At 44.1% G+C, this 20,682-nt stretch overlaps 1 protein-coding gene across 1 annotated transcript in view; it reads right to left on the minus strand.

The window, feature by feature from the left end:
- Nucleotides 1-20,682, minus strand: part of LRRC9 (leucine rich repeat containing 9) — a 74,283-nt gene that overhangs the window by 50,539 nt on the left and 3,062 nt on the right. The window contains exons 2-9 of the mRNA XM_025207136.1: nucleotides 19,349-19,567; nucleotides 18,247-18,387; nucleotides 16,969-17,032; nucleotides 16,188-16,258; nucleotides 12,668-12,850; nucleotides 10,554-10,709; nucleotides 5,172-5,383; nucleotides 2,511-2,642 (exon numbers count right to left, since the gene is read on the minus strand). Of these exons, the coding sequence (XP_025062921.1) occupies nucleotides 2,511-2,642; nucleotides 5,172-5,383; nucleotides 10,554-10,709; nucleotides 12,668-12,850; nucleotides 16,188-16,258; nucleotides 16,969-17,032; nucleotides 18,247-18,387; nucleotides 19,349-19,567 (1,178 nt within the window). The remainder of the gene's footprint in view (nucleotides 1-2,510; nucleotides 2,643-5,171; nucleotides 5,384-10,553; nucleotides 10,710-12,667; nucleotides 12,851-16,187; nucleotides 16,259-16,968; nucleotides 17,033-18,246; nucleotides 18,388-19,348; nucleotides 19,568-20,682) is intronic.

Consider the following 20,682-nt stretch of genomic DNA (forward strand, 5'->3'; position numbering starts at 1 on the left):
TCCTCATCATTCCAGATCCTTAAGATGACGGCATGAAGCTGTGATGTGAGCTCTTCTCTCCCCTTCTTGAAGATTTCCACGGGGATTCCATCCGCTCTACATGCCTTGCCATTCTTCATCTGCTTGATGGCTTTCCTCACCTCGTCAAGAGTTGGAAGGATTCTGATATCATCTCTGACTGGGTGTTGTGGGATGGAGTTGAGAACACTCTCACCAACAACAGTCTTGATTGAGAAGGTCAAAACGCTCCTTCCAATGGGCATTGATGGCTCCCCTTTCCTTGATCAGGTCTCCTCCACCCTTAGGTTTTAAAGAGGTTGGTCCTTGAGTGCTCAGTCCATAGATGGCTTTGGTGGTATTGAAGACACCGCATATATTGTGGATGTCAGTGACCTGTTGAATCTCCTTAGCCTTGTCTTCCCACTATTTGTTTTTCATATCACGGGTCCTGCTTCCTTGGTTTGTTAGAGATTCAATTTCTTTTGCTTTGCATGTCATTTTGCCATTCACAAAAGGCCTTGGGCTTATAATCAATCAACTTTGGGGTCTCCCAGTCATTCTCATCAAAGCAGTCTTGATGTTTCCTGGCAGAGAATCCGAGTGTTTCTTTACAGGCGCTGATGATGGTGCCCTTGAGGATACCCCACACACTGCTGACATTCTCCTATTGGTGATTGGAATTCACCAATTTTTCATTGGCGCACTGAAGGAAGAGTTCTCACTTGCTTGGGTCCTTGAGTTCTTCAATTGTGATCTTTCATTGGCATTGCTTTTGCTGTAGCCATCATCTAGGAGCCAGTTTGAGTGACACAACCAAGTAGATGAGTCAGTGATCAGTCCAGCAATCATCAGCTCCTAGCAAAGCTCGGGTGATGCAGGCATTGTTGTGACCTCAGACAATGACATAGTCAATCAGAAGATCTAACATCTTCATTTGCCTGCTCTGTCATTGAGGACTTGTAGACCCATGGCTGGGGTCTGGGCAGGCTTATATTAGTGGCGACCTGTAATCACCATGTCAAAGCACCATTAATGGATATATGTGGCTTTTCAGGAGGGAAATCACTGCCATCTACTGTCCTCAACACATCCTCAGCAGCAGCACATGGTGGTGCTGCTGCTACTTGGTCCACAACTACTTATTCATCAGAGTTACCCCTGCTTATGGCAGAGCTAACCTTCCCTGAAGGTCATTCCACTATCTGCCACTTGTGGCTCCTTTGGGTAGCACTATAGCTCTGCCCCACAGTTACTTACTACTACTGACCCACTGAAATGACTGGCAAAACTCTCCTTGATCTCAATGAGATTAAGATCAAGCCTGCTAACCTCCAGCCTTGTTTTGTCCAAGGAATATATGTGAGGATCCCATCAACTTTTAGATACTTTATACTCTTCGATCAAGTGCTAACGGAGTGAAACTAAATTGAAATAGCTTTTACAATGAAAGGTCTAAAAAAATCCATATAATTTCAGTTTCATATGTACTGAGAAGAAAGTTACTAGACAATGTTTTTATTTTTTTGAATATTTATATATACACTGTGAAGATAACAGCTCATTTACATAATTACAGCTACTAGAACATTTTATCGAGTAATTAATTTAGACTATTAAAGTTACTAAATCTCTTTTTCAAAATGCTCTTTAGAATAAAGAGCTAAACTGAATTCTTTGTTTTGAAGGTGTAAGTAGTGCCAAAAGTTACTCAGAGTAGTTGATAGGCAACTTTTTATGATTTTACTAGGCAGCAATGTAGCTTAATGGCCGGATTACTATAGTGGGTTTTAGCTTTGTCTCCATTCCTTCTGGAACTCAATCTCCCTGCTGTAAAATGTGAATAATGATATTACCTATCGCAAAGCAGTGTGAAACCAACTTATGAAAAGTGCTATTTCAGGGTATTTCCATAAACAATAAAGGATAGAATGACAGATTTCAAGGAATAAGACAATGAAAAATTAAAGAGGCAGTTCTTCTATACTTGTCCACTGGGGTTTTCTGCCACTTCTACTGGAAGGTGAGCAGGGGGACTGGGCATTCCATACCTTCCATGCCAGATACATGGGCTCTATGTTGGCTCCTTCTGGGGTAGTGTAGAGGAAGGTGGAAAAGGGCCAATTTATTGGTCACAACCTCCTTTACAGGAATCCAGATGACTCATTGCACTTACTCTAACCAGGGGTAGAAGCTGTGGAAAAGCTATGAGCCCACTCCATACTTTACCCATGGGTTAAGAATCTATTTCATTCTCTCAAGCTTCTGCACAGTTCTCCCAACAAAAATAAGGGTCTTGAATTTAACCACAGAGACCAAATTTAGACTTAGCACTAGCGGGGTTATTTCCCACTGTATGTTAATGAGACTTGTGCCTAGACCTAGATATGTACCTGGGGAAAACAGTTCCTTTAGAGAACCACAGGTCATAACATACTTTCTAGTTAAAAAATAATCACAAACCTTTACAGTAAGAAACAGGGCTTAAAACATTATTTTGCAAAGAGCTTTACCAGGAATCAGTTGATGAACCTTCTTCAAAACATGTGTTTCCCACTGTTTCCAATTCAGTCCGTAAAAACTGCACTACTAAACTATTGCTTTTCTTCTTCTTTTTAACTTCCATCTGGTATATTTTTTCAATTCTGTAACAGAAACAGAAAGGTCAATTTGGCCGGAGTTGTCTTGGTTTCAATTTTTACAGCATGTGGTTAGGGTGGCCTTTTATGATTAATCCTGTTTTTGCAAGAACTCTGAGCTTCATTCTTTATTTTGCTTTCTATTTATTTTTCTGTGAACTCTGATGCTTAGGAACAATATGGCATTTGCCACCATGTAGAGAAAGATTCCGTGTTGACCTGAGATTCTTTCATTCTGTCCCCAGCATGGGGGTTTCATTTTCTGTCCAGTACTGAAAACTGTTCTGGTCCAGATGCCAGCACCAAAGGGTTGACTTAACATATAGGCCTGATACAGACAACTACTCAGGACACCAAACTTCAGGGCATGGCCAAATGCTTGCACAACTCCCTCAACTGTTCCATACCTGAACAGTCTAGTACAGTTATTTTCAACCAGGGTGCTGTGGTACCATGGGGTGCCTTGAGATCCTTTTAAGGGTGCCACAGAGTGCCATGCAATGTTAACACTGTTAGGTATGCAAACGTGATTCACAAGATAAATCCAAAGGGTTAAAAAAATCCATCATGTTAAAACCATTCTGACTTATTGTGGTCTTTCTGAATTCTTTGCAACAGAAGAATTGCTCTGTTATGCTTTTGTAGTAAAAAACTGAGCGAAAACTAAGAGGTGACATTTTCCAAGGGGTGTCTTGAGTCTATCAAGGGCAACCTTTAGTCTAAAAAGTTTAGGAACCACTGGTCTAGTAAAACTGCACATGCCCCATTTCCCTTCCTTATGAATTGTTCATCTGTTCCTCTGAGAACCATCTCTTGCTCAATGCATGATCCAGTCCCTCTGGGTCAGTGGTAAGGATGTGAACAGTTAAACATTTAAATGTTCACATATTGATAACCAGTAATACCTTACCAGTTATTGTTTAGCGTGGAGTGAGATGGGGAGCAGTCCAGTGGAGAAAGTGGGGAGGGGGAAGAGGGAAGTGGTGCAGTGCCCCTAAAGGTGGCAGGACAGGCAGGAGAGAGGGAGGAGATGAGGGGAAGAGGGGCCTACTACTTAGTATGGCAAGGAAGAGGTGAGGGAGCTGCAAGGGACCTCATCCTTCTGCTGGTAGTGCACCCCAGCCCCTTTCCCACCATCTCACCCAAGGCACACGTGCACCTGCTGCCAGCAACAAGCCAGGACTCTGCAGACCCTAGTGAAGCTGTTTACAGCTCCCGGCCACCTGCCACCGCCAGCCCGAACTCCAGGCAGGTCCCTGCTGCCCACCATGGAGCCCATCACATAAAATCTATAAAAGCCCTTTTTTGTAGGGAGATGTTGTACATGAGTCTCGTGCTGGTCACCTCCTCAGGGGTGGATTACAGTCATAAAGCACTTGTCTCTAACTCAAGAATTCTAAGACAAGTGCAAAAATTATGCTGGAATTACACTGCCAATAGCAGAGTGGCAATCAGAGGGTGCCTACAGATGTTAGGGGCTGCACTTTATACAAAGCACCATGAGTTAGCGTCGTCTGCACCCCTGATCCAACAGACATTTGGATGGGTGGGGGGGGGACCTCAAGCCTGCCTGCACCAGCTCTCCTGGCCAGCAGGTGAGGGTGCTCCAGCAGCCTTGGAGGAGGCTGCTTAACTGCCCTTCCCCCCTCCCCCCCAGCTCTGGGGCTGTCAGCAGGGAAGGGAGCAGCACCCAGCCACAGGCCGTTTTGTTTTGCCAAGCCTGAGCTGGAGTGGGGAAGGGGTGAAATGGAGCCCCCTCGCCTTGTGGGCCTGGCCTAGCTCCCCCTAGTACCCTAGCTGGGGTAGCTGGGGGACAAAAGCAGTGAGGTGAAAGGGCTCCATTCCACCCCACCCTGCAGTTCAGGCTGAGCAAAACAGCCCAAAGCTGGGTGCTGCTCCATTTCTTCCCTCCCCTACTGACATCCCCAGGGCTGGGCTAGGCTGAGTTGGTCCACACCAGCCCAGCCCCACCTCTCACATGAAAACATACCCTAAAGGGAACACAAGTTCCCAAGGCACTCTGCTTTACAGCACCGTAATCTAGCAGCTAATTTGACCAAGGTTAATTTTTCATGCAACGGGCCATTTTAAAAGTACTCTGCAGCCTCGCACATGTGTTACTTCACTTGTGTAAGCACCCAGAATAGCAGGAAGCTAAGGTTTGACCTGAGCTTCCAAGGCATTTTGATGGATTTTTTGGGGATCAGTAAAGTTTTCCAAGCACTGATTCCTATAACTAAGGAACTGTTTTAACCCTAGATATTTTTATTTAATCCTTGCCCTATTGGTTGAAAGCACTAACAACATTCTTGTAACAAGTTCAGTTCCTACCAGTGTCCTTAATTCAGTAACCCAGTTCATAGAGGCTACTGAACAGCCACTTTAAAATATTTTTGGAACAGTATCAGTTTAGCAGTCATTTGAAATAAATGAGAGGCTCCAAATTCTATCATCAAAACTACCAAGCACCATCACACACAGTTTAACAGTGCACATATTTCTAACTGCAGCTCTTATGTAATTCATGGAACATACTCATCCAGTTTTCTGTTCCAGAATGTCATCCTTTCTCTCAGAGCATCTAACTTCTGAGAAAATATCTCCTCAAGACTTGGCTCCTCATTGGCCTCATCTGTGTAATCACTCTCATCACCCACGTTTTCAATATCAGTTTGTTTACTCTCAGCAGATGATCTGTTGCTCTGGATTTTGCCTGATGTCTGCAGCTCTGCCAATTCACGTTCCAGCTGTTAAAAGAAAATGTGTTGACATGCAAAGGCAATATGTGAAGTTAAGCTATGGTTGGAAACTTACTGTACTTATTTCTCAGGGAACACAGGTCTTGAAGAATCACACTAAGAAGTGAACCTGAAAATATCAACTAGAGAATTAATGCATTAAAATAATTGTTTCCTTAATTTGTCAGTAAATCCAGTGTTGCACTGTGCCTTTCCTGACCAAGATGGCCAACTCTGACCTGAGCAGCCTCATCAGCTCTTGAAGGCAGTAGAGCCAAGGGTTCATCTCTTTTGTTTATTCCCGAGCAAGACTGAACCCATAGCACTACAAGGCTCACGTAGAATGATCTTACAATTGAATTTCTTTTGAGTATTGGCTTGACTCTAAGACAGTGGTGCTCATTCTTTTCGCCCCACAGGCCAGATGAGTAGCACAAGGCTGGTCTGTGCACCTGGATCAAGCTCTGCACCACCTCAGCCTGGCCACAGACCACCTCCTCAGCCCATGGGCCAGATTCAGCCTGAGAAGCCATGTCATCTGGCCTGCAAGGTAACCCAGCCACTGTTCCTCCACCGCCACATTTTTGGGCCTGCAGGGAGCCAGATAGCATGGCTCCACAGGCCAGGGATTGGGCACCCCTGCTCTAAGACTTAGGCAAATTCACATTAGGTGAAATTCACTCCTTTATGCTGAGACAACACAAGGCCTATGCATCGCTTAGGTACCACTTACGATCTCTGTACAGATTAAGTACCTTGCAGGTCCTGTACTGATCAGATGCACAGTGATAAATTTCCCCTGCAATTCAGTGAATGGTTGAAAAATAAAAGGTCAAAAATCCACTAGACAGGAAAAAAAAAAAGAAAGATTTTCCCATCTTACTTCTACTATTAGTTGAAGATGCATTTCAGACTGAAATTGCGTTGTAATTGCACAGCAGTTACATCTTTACTTGAAATTCTTACTTGATAGATCCAAATCCCACTACAGTGAGAACAGAGGGATGCTGGTAACTCAGGTAACACTATGAACAAATCACTGAGTACAACTGAATGATGGCAGATAACATACATGCATGCTCTTTTTGTGAACTGAGTTCTTTCTTGAGCTTTGCTGACAAGTGAATGTTTCCTCCTATCAATTTAATGCACAGGGAGGTTTAGGGTTTGTTTGTTTTTAATTTCTATCTGAATTAAGAGAGAGAAATTATATTCCAAAGAAATCTAGGAATGCACGCGCGCACACACACATGCTCTTACAGTTTAGCTTCAGAGTAGTGAAGCCTGATAATCTCAGCATGGCATCATTCAACAAAAAGCAGACTGCTCATTTAATCCCATTTCTTAACAAGTGCATTCCATTTAACATCTCCCTGGGAACATGCTACAGGAAAATTTTAGCTCATAATATTTTGGTAGGTGCTTAAAAGTTGTATAGCCAAGTGTTTATCAGCTAGAAGGCTGGTCTTATTCAAAGCCACTTTGGACAGCTTTCTAGTAACTTCAGTGAGAATCAAATACGGTCCATATACTCTTAGGGTACGTGCAGACATCAACCGCACCTAGTCTACAATCCCGCAGCTTACTTTAAACTGAGTGATCATCAAGGATCCTGGTTTTCCATTTCCCACGGAAAAACAGAGAGAACCATGGATTTCCTGTTTTTATCAGAGAAAATGCGGATTTCTCCTTTTAGCCGAGAAACCCGCGGATTCCCTGCTTTTGCAAAGAGCTCTGCAGGCTGGTTGAGCTCCAGCCTACAAGAGCTGTTTGCAAACAGGGCGGGAAACCCCCAGCCCTGCCCGGAGGGGAACGGGGAGGGGGAAGGGCAGGACCTGAGGCTCTCAGTCAGCCACAGCTCCACTCAGCTCAGCTTCACTCTTCGCTCCTGAAGCCTGAGGTAAGTGGGGCTTGCAGTGAGCTGGGGGCCCCTCTGGCAAGGCTGTGGGTTGTGGTTCATGGCTGGGGGGCACCGGCAGGGCTGGGGGGGCCAGGAGATGCCCCCCCCCACCTGAGCAGGCAGAGCAGTGCAGGAGCTGGCTCCATGCTGCTTCTGCTGCAGCTGCCTGTTGTTGGGGGCAGGGAGCTGTAGGCTTGGGTCCCTGGCCCCATAGCCCTGGCAGCTGGGGACCCCCTCCAGCAGGGCTGGGAGGCAGGAGCTGTGGGTGGGAGCGAGAGGCATGAGTAGGGTGGGGGGCTGTTGTGGGGGCAGTGAGGGGCACCAGCAGGATTGGGATGGCTTTGCGGGTGAGTTAGGGGCACCAGCAGGGCTGGGATGGCTTTGGGGGTGAGTGAGGGGCCCCAGCAGGGCTGGGATGGTCATTGGGGGGCACCAGCAGGGCTAGCGGGGGCTGCAGGGGGCTTTTAATTGTAATAATGGATTTTGGGGTTTTTAATCAGAGAATTTGTGATTTTTTATCAGAGAAAACCAGGATCCCTGGTGATCATAGATTGGGAGTGGTGTGTCTGCTGGTGGGAGGGAGGTTGGAGGGCTAAAAATAGCCCAATTAGGGACAGGGTGTGGGGTAAGAAGAGCACAGCCCCAGGGCTGAGGCAGGCAACTGGGCTTTCCCAGTCCCGGCGTTGTGCTCTAAACATGTGAAGACACTCACTAGAAAAGACTAACCCATTCCTGAACTAATGTACTTCCACCTCCTCAGGTGATCTAATTTAGATTGGGGATGTCATTTTTTGCCCAATTTAACTTCCCCAAACATCTGTACAGATCGGCACTTAGATCAACCTAAACCTCGTTAGTAGGGTGTACCGATCGGCTGACACCGATCCGATTTCCAATACAGCTGCCTCCAGCTGGTAAATCCAGCATGATGGAAGGGGAGTGGGGAGGGAAGAGGCATGGTGGGGGCAGATTAACACCCCACCGTGGTGAAGGAGAGGGCAGGGACAGCGGCAGGCACTGCCCAGGTGGGGCGGGAGCGGGGCCCAGAGCTGCGGTTTGTTGCAGGAGGACGGCTCCTGCTGCTGCTTGCACCCCAGGAGAGCATATGGCTCCCGGATCTGCACAGGGCGGGGCGGGCTGCAGCTGGGGCTGCGTGGGGCTCTTCTTGGTGGGGGCTGGGCTCGGAGCAGGCAACAGCAGTGCTGGGAGGATGCTGCATCCACCCCAAATCGCCACTCTACTCCCAGTGCTGCCGCCACCAGCCACCTGGCGCAGCCCTGGCTCAACTCCCCGCCTCCACCCACATGCTGGGAAGACTGGGGCTTAACCTGGCGGCTGGCAGCGGCGGCACTGGGAAAGGAGCAGCAGCAAAATTGGGTGGATGCAGCATCCTCCCAGTGCCGCTGGTGCCTGCTCCGAGCCCAGCCCCCACTGAGAAGAGCCCCGCACAGCCCTGGCTGCAGCCTGCCCCGCCCCGCACAGATCTGGGGAGCATGCTGCCCCTGTGCAAGCCACCCCCCCAGGCTTGAACCACTAAGCAGCAGTGGGAGCCGCCTCCCCCGCCCCCCATGAGCTCTGCTTCCACCACACCGGAGAGCTAACCAGCTCTCCACGCTGCTGGCTGCGCTCCTCGCTGCCTGGGCATTTAATGGCCAAATCATCGGCCCCATCAGACCAATATCCGATACAGCCAGTTTTCTTTATATCAGTACCAATCCAATATCAGACTGATGTATCGGTGCACCTCTACTCATTAGTTACAAGTAATTTTAGTTGTGGGTGCTGCGGGGAGCCAAAGAGAATCAAATGAGTCGATTAAAAGTATCAACGAGCTATGCCTCCCTTATTACAATCAGTGCTGTAGCGACCAGCTTCCAAAAACTGTTCCTACATGGTAGCAATTGAATAGCCTATGGTCACAGTGGTCACAGTTTGGTTCATAGTGAAGAAGACCTATTTCCAAGGGAATTTAAAAAATAATTCCAGTTTCAGTTGTGCTTGTGTGATGAAGAGTGCTGTAGTTTGTTTCAAGGGAATCTACCCCTGTTACAAAACTCACCAGTACAGAACTGTACCTAGACTCCTGGCAGCCCCAGGTGAACTTTTAGTATTAGGCCCCAATCGCCAGAGATAACAATAATAATAATGTTTTAATTACCATCTTTGGTCCCCCTTTCTGTCTGGGCCCTGGGCAGCCGCCCGGTTTGCCCATGCCTGTATTCGGCCCTGCACCAGCACAGACTGCATCTGTCCTCATCTACCTTGGACTGCCAACATGCTCCTTCCATTTAGAGGGAGAAAACAAAATGCCTGTGTTGTGTGTGTTAAACTGCATATACTACTAATAGATTTGGCACATGGTAACAGTTCTGCAGATTCTGAGCCCTCATTGGCAAGCCCAGGGTTGATGAGGATGGATGCAGTCTGTACTGGTGGGTTTTATAATTTGGGTAAATTCCCTTGGAAAAAACTACAACACTCTTTGTGCTTATCACACAGCCACAACTGAAACTGGAATTATTTTTCAATCTTCAACTGCCTTTGTTGTCTCAAGATATGTTTAAAGACTGATAGAAAATTTGGTGATGACAGACTGTAAAAAAAAAAGTTTTGCTGTTCAGAATTGTTGGGGTTTAACTGGCGTAGCACAAAATAAACTGTTGCCTAATATGTTGCTTATGCTGTTTGCAAAGGAACAGGAAGAGAATGTGTTTTCATTGAAATCAGAAAACTGTAATACAAGAGCTGGGCAGGAAACAGTTTTCCAATTTTATGAACATTTTCTGTAAAAGGATGAACATGAGACTAGAGTATTTTTGAGAAAACAGGGTACTCCACCCCAGAATGTTCCATGACATGTCAAGGAACACATGTGAGAGATGCAGGTTCAAGCCCCTGGTCTGATCGATTCAGAGGACGGACCCAAATCCCAGTTATCCACATCCCAGGTAAGAGCCACAATCACCAGGTTATTGGCTATCTAGGATAGGTCTCTCTCAATCTTTCCTGCTGGAGCTGTATTGAATAAATGCTTATTAGGCCAAAGGGGCTCTCTTGTGATCAGACATTACAACCTGGATCAAAGAAACCTTTTGCAACAAAAGCTTTGTTGAAACTGGTTTATATCCAGATAGATACAACTGAAATCTGAAATTAGCCACATATACCTATTTAAAGCATTCTGCTGTCCAAAGTTCTTCCTCCTGCCTAATGTTTTAATTACAACATTTCTCAGAAGATACATCTCGCTGATGTTAACTTTAAACTATTTAAACTTACGTGTTTTATGGTGCAGCTGAACAATTTTATTCGATCTTCTGGCAATTTCTGTAATTTGCATTTTCTTTCCTTTAGTTTTTCAAGTTCCTCATTGAGCTGCCTATGAACACTCTTTATACGCATGTTGTAGTACATTATTTTTTTCATTGCTGTAGTCTTATGTGACAAAAACAACAGGAAAAATTATGAATCAGCAAAATAGCATTAGCAAAATAGGACCAGTAATACAAGTATCTTATTCTTCCTAAGAATATATTTTAATAGCAAAATATTGATGAATTCAGGTTTGCCTCTTACATTTCTAATCTTAAAAATTACTTTGGGAACTGTACATTCAATTCTTATGGCGTTATAAAATGGACTATCTGTCCGGCAATGAAAACAGTCTTATGCTACAAGAACTTAAAAAAATTAATTAATTTGGAGCAGCAGAGTCCAGTAAGTGACACACCGTCTTCCTGGGAATGAGGTGGAGAAGAGATGCTGGAGGACTATGTTCACTTCTGAGAGAAACCACAGCATGTATACACATTTGCTCTTCCAGGAGAATCTCTCTAGGGAGTGATTTAATCTTGGTTGTTCTCAGGTTATTTTCTTCCTAGAGTGGCCATTTTTAGTCTGGGAGAAAAAGCCTGAATATCTGTATACCCATGGTTTCTCCTGGGACAACAGCAGCAGCAGCTCTCCCAGAAGAAACTAAATGTCTGTACAAGACCTTTAAAACGAAATTGTCATTTATGACTATAGTCATACAAAGTCCCTAGTGCTATAGGCAAAAGACTGATGGCAGGCCTCAAAACCCAAACATATCATATGACTTGCATTACAAAAAAAAAAAAAGACAGACTGTGTAAATATTTGTTGCTATCCTTTTCTAACTAAGAGTTACATTTGACATGATTTATTTTACAAACAACTTACTTGAACAGAAGGACTTGAAGAAGTTACTCCATTATAGGATGAACAAGGTAGCCAAAAAGGACAAAACTTTTAAAAAGTCTTTAGTCCTATGCTTGGAATATTGGAAACATTGCACATATTTCATCAGATTCTCTCATGGCCTCTGCTCTTAACTGATATATTTCTACATGACAATTATAAGCAAGTATACTAGTAAACCTTTTAATTTTTTAAATAACTGCATGCTGGATTTTTCTGTTGTATTTCTTGTAATTATTGCTTTAGCTACAATCTCTTAATATAAACACCTGTAGAAAGCAGAGTAGATTTGTACCTTATATAATGTCTGTATACATAGCAACATGGCATTCTGTTTTAGATTGTTTAAACCAAAGGTGCTCAACTCCCAGCCCGTGGGCTAAATTTGGCCCCCAGCACCATGTCATCTGGTCCATGGGGTGCCCCACAGCCCTTTGGCTATATCAGGCATGGGGGGGGGGGCAATCCTGGTGCATGGGGTCTAGGCAGGGGTGGCACAAGACCCCAGAACCTGATCTCATCTGGGTGGGATTGGGCCTTAGGGTCCAGTGCCACCTTCTGCATCAGGATCAAAGCAGGAACCAGGACCATCTCCACCTGGCCAGGGTTAGGTGAAGGCAGTCTGGGGCCCTGCAGCCTGTGAGCAACACTGGTTTAAACAATGGCAAGTCCATTTTAAAATGACTTTGCTTACACTACATTTTTGAGGGAGTCAAATAATTCTAATTCAGTAACATTCTGCTTCTCAACAGCAAAGAATAATGGTGAATACTGACAACACCCGGCCTTCCAAAATTGTTACTTAGGCCTCTAAACAAATAGAGATTTCAACAACAAAAAAGACAGATAAAAATTGGGTTTTTTACATTTGCTTTCAGTTTTCAAAGCTTTAGTGGTTCATATATTCAATTATTTTCTCTCAGGTTAAACATAATTTTTTTAAAGGAGAGAAGGGAGTCTCACATAATCATTTGAAAACCAAATATTTTGAGACTCCTGACAAATGACAAAGGTTGTCAGCACTGCATAGCATTACATCTGAAACAGGTATTCCACCTGTTGGCTGAAAGACAGAAGCTGGGTAACAATGGCTAGTTGTCACTAAAAACAAAGATCTAGAGAAAAAGAGACCATTCATATTGTTGCCACAGCTAGAGGATAAAATCTATACTTGCCTCTGCCAGGACCTTGATTTGGGTGTGGGATACATCATATGTATCAAGCCTTTGAAGCTGAGGCATGTGATACAACACATGAGTAGCATAATTACAGAGCAGGCAGATGGGATTGGGTTCATACTGAGGATCATTCAGTCCCAAATCTTTTAGGTGAGGGAGCATTGCCAAGTTGGTAAGTTCCTGAAAAACCATGAAAAACACTAAGACAAAACATGATCATGCTCATTATTAAAATGAGCTTGCATTTCAGCACGAAGGCCAGTCACCATTTTTAACACTAAAGGCTTCATACAATGGAGGTGGGGGCAGTGGGACTAGGCAGATCTGGGGTAGTCTCTGAAGGCAGGAGCATTGCATTATTTTCCTTTTCTGCCAGGCCCCAAGATCCTCCCCTGCAGGGACTCCCTTGCCATAAGGCTTCATGCCCTGGAGAAGGCAAGGTCGGATCAAGGTGATGGATATTCTGGTGGCACATTCCCCAAACCTGTGATTCCTTTTCAGGTAACGGCTAACCCTGTAAAGGTTAATGTGCCTGTTTCTCCCTTGGAGTTGTGATACTCCAGCCCTCACTCTCTTCAAAAGGAGCTTTGTAGGGGCAACAGCTTGTGGATGATGTTTTCTCCAAGTAACAGCTGCAGGAGGGAGACTGGGAGGCAACAGAGTCTCAAGGTCTACATGTCAATGAATCTGTGCCTCTATGGACCCCATAAGACCTATGCAGATTTTAGGGGGTCCACTTATTTTGGGAGTTGCTCCAATTACGTGGGAGTGATAAGCCCTCAGAGGAAGGCATCTATGAAATGAAATTCTATTTCCAGCTGTCAGGAAGAAGTTGCTCCTCTGAGGGAAGAATATGAACCTCAGTATCCTAACTTGACCCTCCTTCTACTTCACAGCAACAAATCTGAGACCAGCAGCTCCACCACAAATTAGCAAATCATCTGGCTGTGCCAATACGTGGGGAGTTAACTACATGCTTCCCTGAACAGAATAATACAAAATGCTACACATGATGTAAATTCAAAGGGGCCAGGCTATAATGTTGCTGTGGGAAGTTTAACTCTTATAATCCCTGTGATAAATTCATTATTGGTATCAGTCACTAGAGACAATTCCACTTATAGCAGAGGTCAGGGTAGATTGGGGGGGGGCGGTGTACAGTGGTGTGGACACCCCCCTCCTTTCAGTTAATCACGCTGCAGAAGCAGCAGTTGGAGTCTTGTTTTTTAAGTCCTGGAAGTAAGTAAGAATCCCCCCCTTTCCTTCCATGCTCAAATACCAGGTCTCCTCCCCTTCTCATCCCCCCCACACTGTTGCTGTCTCCAGCTGTCCTGGAGATATGAGGGCAGAGCTCTAGAGCTGCTCCTGCCCACTCCAGCCAGGCTCCATGCATAGCCAAGCTCAGCCAGGAACAGCAGCAACAGTGGACAGGTTCCTCTCTACTGCTTGGTCCCCCATATTCTCTGCCAGCCAGAACCCACCCACTGCTGTCACTGTCACTAGCTGAGCCTGGCTCCTTGTACAGCCTGGCTGCAGCAGGGCAGGAGTCACTCTTGAGCTCCCCCTTCCTGCCCCTCCATTAGCTGGGGACAGTGGCAGCAGCAGTTCATGGGGGACAGAAGTGGAGGGGAGGGAATGTGCCACTGAACACAGAGGCCTAGGGAAGTGGGGAGGGAAAATTTTTACCTGCTTGAGGGATTTAAAAATAGTCTCCTGCTCCTCTGGGGTGGTCCTGCTCCTCTGGGGTGGTCTGCCCACTATGGTGTTGGGGAGACAGGGAGGGGCAGGAGATGCAGCCACTCCTTCAGCACAGTTCACTGCTCTTTACAAAATCCTGGAGTTGCCCATTGCAGGAGTGAATATGCCCCACCATAAATTCTCAACATTAACATAACATCAGTGCTCATTTTTGCATTTAACAGAATAGAACTTGAGTTTGTATTTTCAGCAACTGATTCTGATGTTGGTTATTATATCAAAACAGTCACAGCTCTCTACCTATTATAGTCCAGCATTAAGTACTAGCAAATCACCCTGCTACTTTACTCCAGTGCTACTTGAGCTAAGTGGCACGTTAAAGTTTAATTTCTTTGATGACAGATTGCCTGGGATCAACATCAGACAGATAGCTTGCCTGCTTTTCTTCAGAGGGGACAAAATCTGTATAAAACATGAACCTTCACATCACATCACAAAAATACCCTATGCTAGAAGATCAGTATGAAGTTTTGTAACGTCAAATACGCAAGTTAGGAAATGACAGAAATGAGGTAGCTTGTGCAATCTTTTATTTAATTTTTTTTTGGTTCCCCTGTGCAAATGCAGTTTTTAAATATAGGGTCACATACTATCTGCTCCCATGGCCTCTGCCCCATTCAGTGCAAAGGTAGGGCAGTGAGAAGCTAAATGAGAAGCTATTCAACATTTCCATCTCCCAGGTACTTTTTTCCAATCTACTCCTTATCTTCCTCTACACCTATTTTTTGGCTCTTGCTGCTTCTTTGTTTGAACCAAATACCTTTCTCTTCTAAATTGCTTGGGCACTAATAAATGCAGGGCTGACAGCAGAGCAGAGCCAAGGTCCCTCCTCTTAGTTAGGGTGCCTGGTCCCAGCCTGACCACCACAGCAGCAAAAATCTTACTGAGCAGCTACAGGCATGGGCTGGAGCTCGCCCAGCTGTCCTGCTTGGCTGACATATGTACAGCCCTAGTTACGTGCAGCAGGAGCTGGGATAGGATGAGACATAATCAGCTGCTTTTATGCATGACACATGCACAGTCTGATCAGTGATGGGAGTTGCAAGAATTGGAACATGCTCAGGGAAGCTGGAAACTTTAGGGACTTTAGCAGCTGAATTCTAAGTCTCTAATAGGCATGTGCAAACTGAAATTTTTTTTCTAAGGCTTATAACTTGGCCAAACAGGGGAGGAATTTCACAGGAAGAGCCAAAGTCACCTCCCTAAACTAAAGCAGCTCCTTGCCAGATTGCAAACCCATGATCCAAAGTATGTTTGTGAACCAGAATGTCTCAAAGAACAGGTTGCAATGTCTGGTTATGTTCCTTAACCTCATCTTCAGAAAAGGCTTAACTAGTTCGGCTGACACTTCATAAAGAAAACCTTTGGCCTGAGTCAGACACCCAGCAGGGAACATTTCCAGCCTAAACGGCTAGAGTTAGCAAAGTTATAATCAACTGGCAAAAGGGTCTTATGATGAGAACTGGCAGGCAATTTTAATATTAGGAAGAGCTACCAGTCCAAACTATAATAAAAGTTTGTAGAGCAAGGACATTTATTTGTTCTGCTTGCACTACTGTTTTATGCTGCTGTGCACATTTACTCCGCTATATAAACAAGTACCAGTAATACAGAGATATCAAAAGAAATGCTAAAAATTAACACTACATCCTCTTCTAGTTTGTATTAGACCTGCATATTACTTTCCATTTTGTGTCACAAATCAGTTCTAGATAATAGTTAAAAGAACATATAAATGAAACATGAGGCCTGAACATACCTTGAAGGAGCATATCCTGTTGCCAGAGAGGTTTAATATTTCCATTTGCTTGTTGAAGTCAAAACAATTTCCTAACACAAAACACCAGGGCAAGCAAAATTAAGGGGTATATTTGCATCACCTTCCCCTGCCCATTAGGGGAAATTCACATTTCCATCAGATACAAAGTTATAATCATGCAAAATATAACCATACAAAGATATGCTTCACTCTTACAAGGGATTAAATAATATACAAAGTAATTTTTTTATTTCCATTCAAACATATAGAGAATGTTTTTATTAATATATAAAATAAATGGTGAGAAAAAACCAACAGATTTACCACAAAGGGACTGATTCTGTTTTTACTGAGGACAGTAACAGCTTGCTCCTCATTACACCAAGGACCCTTTATACCATTCTCACAGTGTGAAAAAGCCATAGTGGGGGCAGGGGTATAGGCTGTAGCCATGTTGGTCCAAGGACACAGGCAGACAAGGTTCTTTAGGTAAATCTGATATCCTTTATTAGAACAACTCAAATAGTGGGGGCATACACCCTTAGATGTCCACTTAAATAGTCACAGATAAAGGAACATAAAAGGGTCTTAGTGTAAATGTGAATTAGCCATAGAGGGTTTGCTACTAACTTTAGCAGGACCAGGACAGGACATATAAGACTTGACTCTGCACCTCTCAAGGCAACAGGAGTTGCCATCAACTTGAATGGAAGCAGGATCAACACAAAGACATTATTCATCATAATCATAAAAATAATTATGTTGGAACACTATCACCTACCAATGGCTTCTATGAAGTTTCCAGCAAGATTAAGCTCCTTTAAATTCTGCAGCATGTGCAAACCCTGTAAATATTGTAAATAAGATAGCTTTAGTCCAACACCAATACTGCAACTGGTGAAGAGAAAATAGACTGAAAATCAAAAGCAGCTCATTTCAATTTAAAAAAGCAAATCAAATTAGGATCAAAATACATTTTTGTTCTTTTACGCTTTATTTTGACCTGTAAATAGACCAACGATGAATGTTATTCAGTGTGAATTATTGTGGAAAATCATGTAAATTATACTGCAATGAAAATCGTCTTAGTCTGGGGGCTCCTTGGCTTCACAGCTGCTGCTTAAAAAGCCAACAGCACAGTACCCCACCATGGGTGCAAGATTGCACCCATGTGCAGCCCAGAAGAGGCAGTGTTAGTCTGACTCGGCTTGCCTAACGTCTGTATAGATCACGCACTTCAACAGGGCTTTTTGGTGCTTTTGTTTAATAGTTGATTGAATCAGCTTTAGATAAGAATGCTAAAAAGCACTGCTGAAGCCCCTGATCTATACAGAAGCTGGGGAGCTGGATCAAACTGACACACTGCCTCTTCTGATAAAGCGCTGGTTTTTTGAGGGGGGTTCCCCCACAACTGTCAACGGCCATAATGCCGAGAGATAAGATACCACCGTCATTTGCTGTGAAATTTCTAACAAATGGTTTCGTTAATGTATTTGGTCTGCTTTGATTTTGCTCTTCCTGATTACTTAGTCACTCTTTTCTCTCATTCTCCACAGCCCCAATCTCTCCTTTCTTTATATCTCATTCCCATCAGTCATTCCATCTTCACTTCCAATGCTGCTTCAGTTTCTCCCTCATATTCATGGAAATGGCTAAAAAACCCTCTTTCCTCCTCCCCTATCTGTAACTATGAATATATTGTGTCTAAATGTGATCTGATTTACCAAAAAACTGGGTCCTCTCATTCAGACCCTTCAATCCAGCCAGTTGCCTCTCTCTAGGATTGACACTGGGTTTCTTTCTACCCATGAGTGCAATTTTTTCCCCACACCCAAGGGTCTTCAGCAGTCTGTGAACATCAATCAGCTGTATGCTGTGCTGCCTGCTTCTGAATCTCTATTCCAAGGGAAGCCCCATAGAGATGATTACCAGATGCCAGTGTTCCTGGATCAGTTCATCCTGCCAATAAATTCCCATAGAACTACATAGCTAAATCTCAGACTACTATCCCGTCCTCCTCCCGGAGGAAATTTTAAGGTGGGGAGGGGGTAAGACTCACCTCTATGTCCTTAATCTGATTATTATTCAACCAAACTACTTTCAGCTTGATTAGACTCTCCAGATTTTCAATTCTGGAAATCCTGTTGCAGTACAGGTAAAGCTTCTCCAGATCAACACAGTTTTGCAGGTTATCAATTTTCTGCAGCAGAGGGAGACACATTAGTTTTGAATAAGCACCAATGTGCTCTTGAGAATAAAGGCATTCTGCTCTTCAAAACACCACAGGTTTGCACAGAAGACCAGAAAGACAGTTCTTAGCCAACCCGATCTCCTACTTGTTGAAGCAACTGTTTTAATCTTCCCAGGCCTTTGGATTGAGTCCACAAAGAAAAAAGAAAGTAGCTGCTGCAGAATTTAAATGATAAATATCAAAGAGGTTCTTTGGAAACAATATTATTTTCAATACAAAGCTTTTATTTTAGCCACTTTCCTAAAAACAGGGTTCACTGCATAGTTTAAAACAGTAGGGGTCAACCTTTTCAGCAGGCATGCCACAAAGTAGCCCCGTACCCTCCCAGAGTGCCACTCCAATCCCGCTTCCCTGCCCGATCTGCTGTTCTGCTTTCTGCTCCATGCCCTGTGCTATCTGTCCCCTTCCCAATCTGTATGCCACACACACAGGCTGCCCATGCTGCTTGTGGCACATGTGCTATGGGCTGGCCCCCTTGGTTTAAAAAAAAGGGGAGGGTAGGTTAAAAGAGAAACAAAATGATGCATTTGCAATGCAATGCTTTAAAAATAGGTAACTTGAGCATGATTTAATGTGGAATCTCTTTATACCGAAAGAGTATACGAGACTCTTTGTACCTAAAGAGTCTAAATACCAGTGCGCTTACAAATATTTGAGGGTCAGATTCTGTCCCCCTTACTGATTAGCATGGTCTTAGTCTTCAAATAGTCAACAAAACTGCCTACGGAGGAAAAAGAAAAGGAAGGGTTTTTTTGGGTGATTTAAGATTATTGGACCAACTATATAACTGGGAGAGATGTTAGTCAAGCTTTCAGGTATCAAGTGAACTGGTTGGAATGTGCTATTCAGTGTCAAGGGGTCAGAATCTGGCCAATGTTAGTTGAAAAGAAAAATCAGAGAATTCACTTACCGTTAAGCAACACTCAGAAATCCATAGCTCTTTGAGTAATGGGCAATATTCCAGGTCTGAAATCTTTTGAATGCTTTGTCCAACGAGAGTCAGAGTTGTTAAATTTGGGAAAAAAGACATGCCTACTATTCTGGGATAACCTGAGAAAAACATCTCCAGCACTGCAGTTTCTGGTCCTTCCTCATCAACTTTCTCATAAGACAATCCATTACATGTGCACTGGAAATATAATGCAATCATTATTATTGCAATTATTATTGCTCCCTCCATGTCTATTGTCTGAACAAATCATTCTGGATGAGAATAGCTTAACTCCCACTTAAAGTCAATAAGAACTGGGTGCTTAAATATCACTTGAGTCTGAAAATCTCTGCAGTTAAATGTGTTTGCAACTTTGCTACACTTTTGACAACATCTGCTGTGTGATGTGAGTTATAAGAGACAAAATTATAAGTCCACTGCAGGAATTCTTCAAATCTAGCCTCAAAATGCACCTTCAATTCCAATAAAAGGATCAAATTTTCATTCTAATGTAATTATGATACGGACCAAAATTTCATAATGTTTCATTTAATCTATATTTATATGGTAAGAGGAATAGATAGAGTCATGGATAAATGGGTCAATGTTTCAGTTCTGTGTCACTTCGTTCAAGTAATAACTGGTAAATACAAGGCTCAATCCAGAAAAAGTACACATAATTTATAGATTTCATAGATTTCATAGACATCAGGGCTGGAAGGGAACTCGGAAGATCATCGAGTCCAGCCCCCCGCCCAAAGGGCAGGAAGTCAGCTGGGGTCATAGGATCCCAGCAAGATAAGCATCCAGTTTCATCTTGAAGGTATTCAATGAAGGCGCTTGAACCACCTCCGGTGGCAGGCTGTTCCAGACCTTGGGGGCTCGGACAGTAAAGAAATTCTTCCTTATGTCCAGCCTGAAATGATCTTGAAGTAGTTTGTGACCATTCGACCTCGTCATCCCTTGGGGCGCTCTGGTGAACAAACGTTCCCCCAGATACTGGTGGTCACCCCTGATAAACTTCTGGTGGCCACCAGATCACCCCTGAGCCTGCGCTTTTTCAGGCTAAAGAGCCCCAGGGCTCTCAGCCTGTCATCGTAGGGTCTGCTTCCCTGACCTCTGATCATGCGCGTGGCTCTTCTCTGGACTCTCTCAAGCTTCTCCACATCCTTTTTGAATTGTGGAGCCCAAAACTGGACACAGTACTCCAGCTCCGGCCTCACTAAGGCCGAGTACAGGGGGAGAATGACGTCCCGGGATTTGCTTGAGAAGCATCTATGGATGAAAGCCAGCGTTTTGGTCACTTTACTAGC

Source organism: Alligator sinensis, unplaced genomic scaffold (genome assembly GCF_000455745.1).
Source record: "Alligator sinensis unplaced genomic scaffold, ASM45574v1 scaffold708_1, whole genome shotgun sequence".
Classification (NCBI taxonomy): domain Eukaryota; kingdom Metazoa; phylum Chordata; order Crocodylia; family Alligatoridae; genus Alligator; species Alligator sinensis.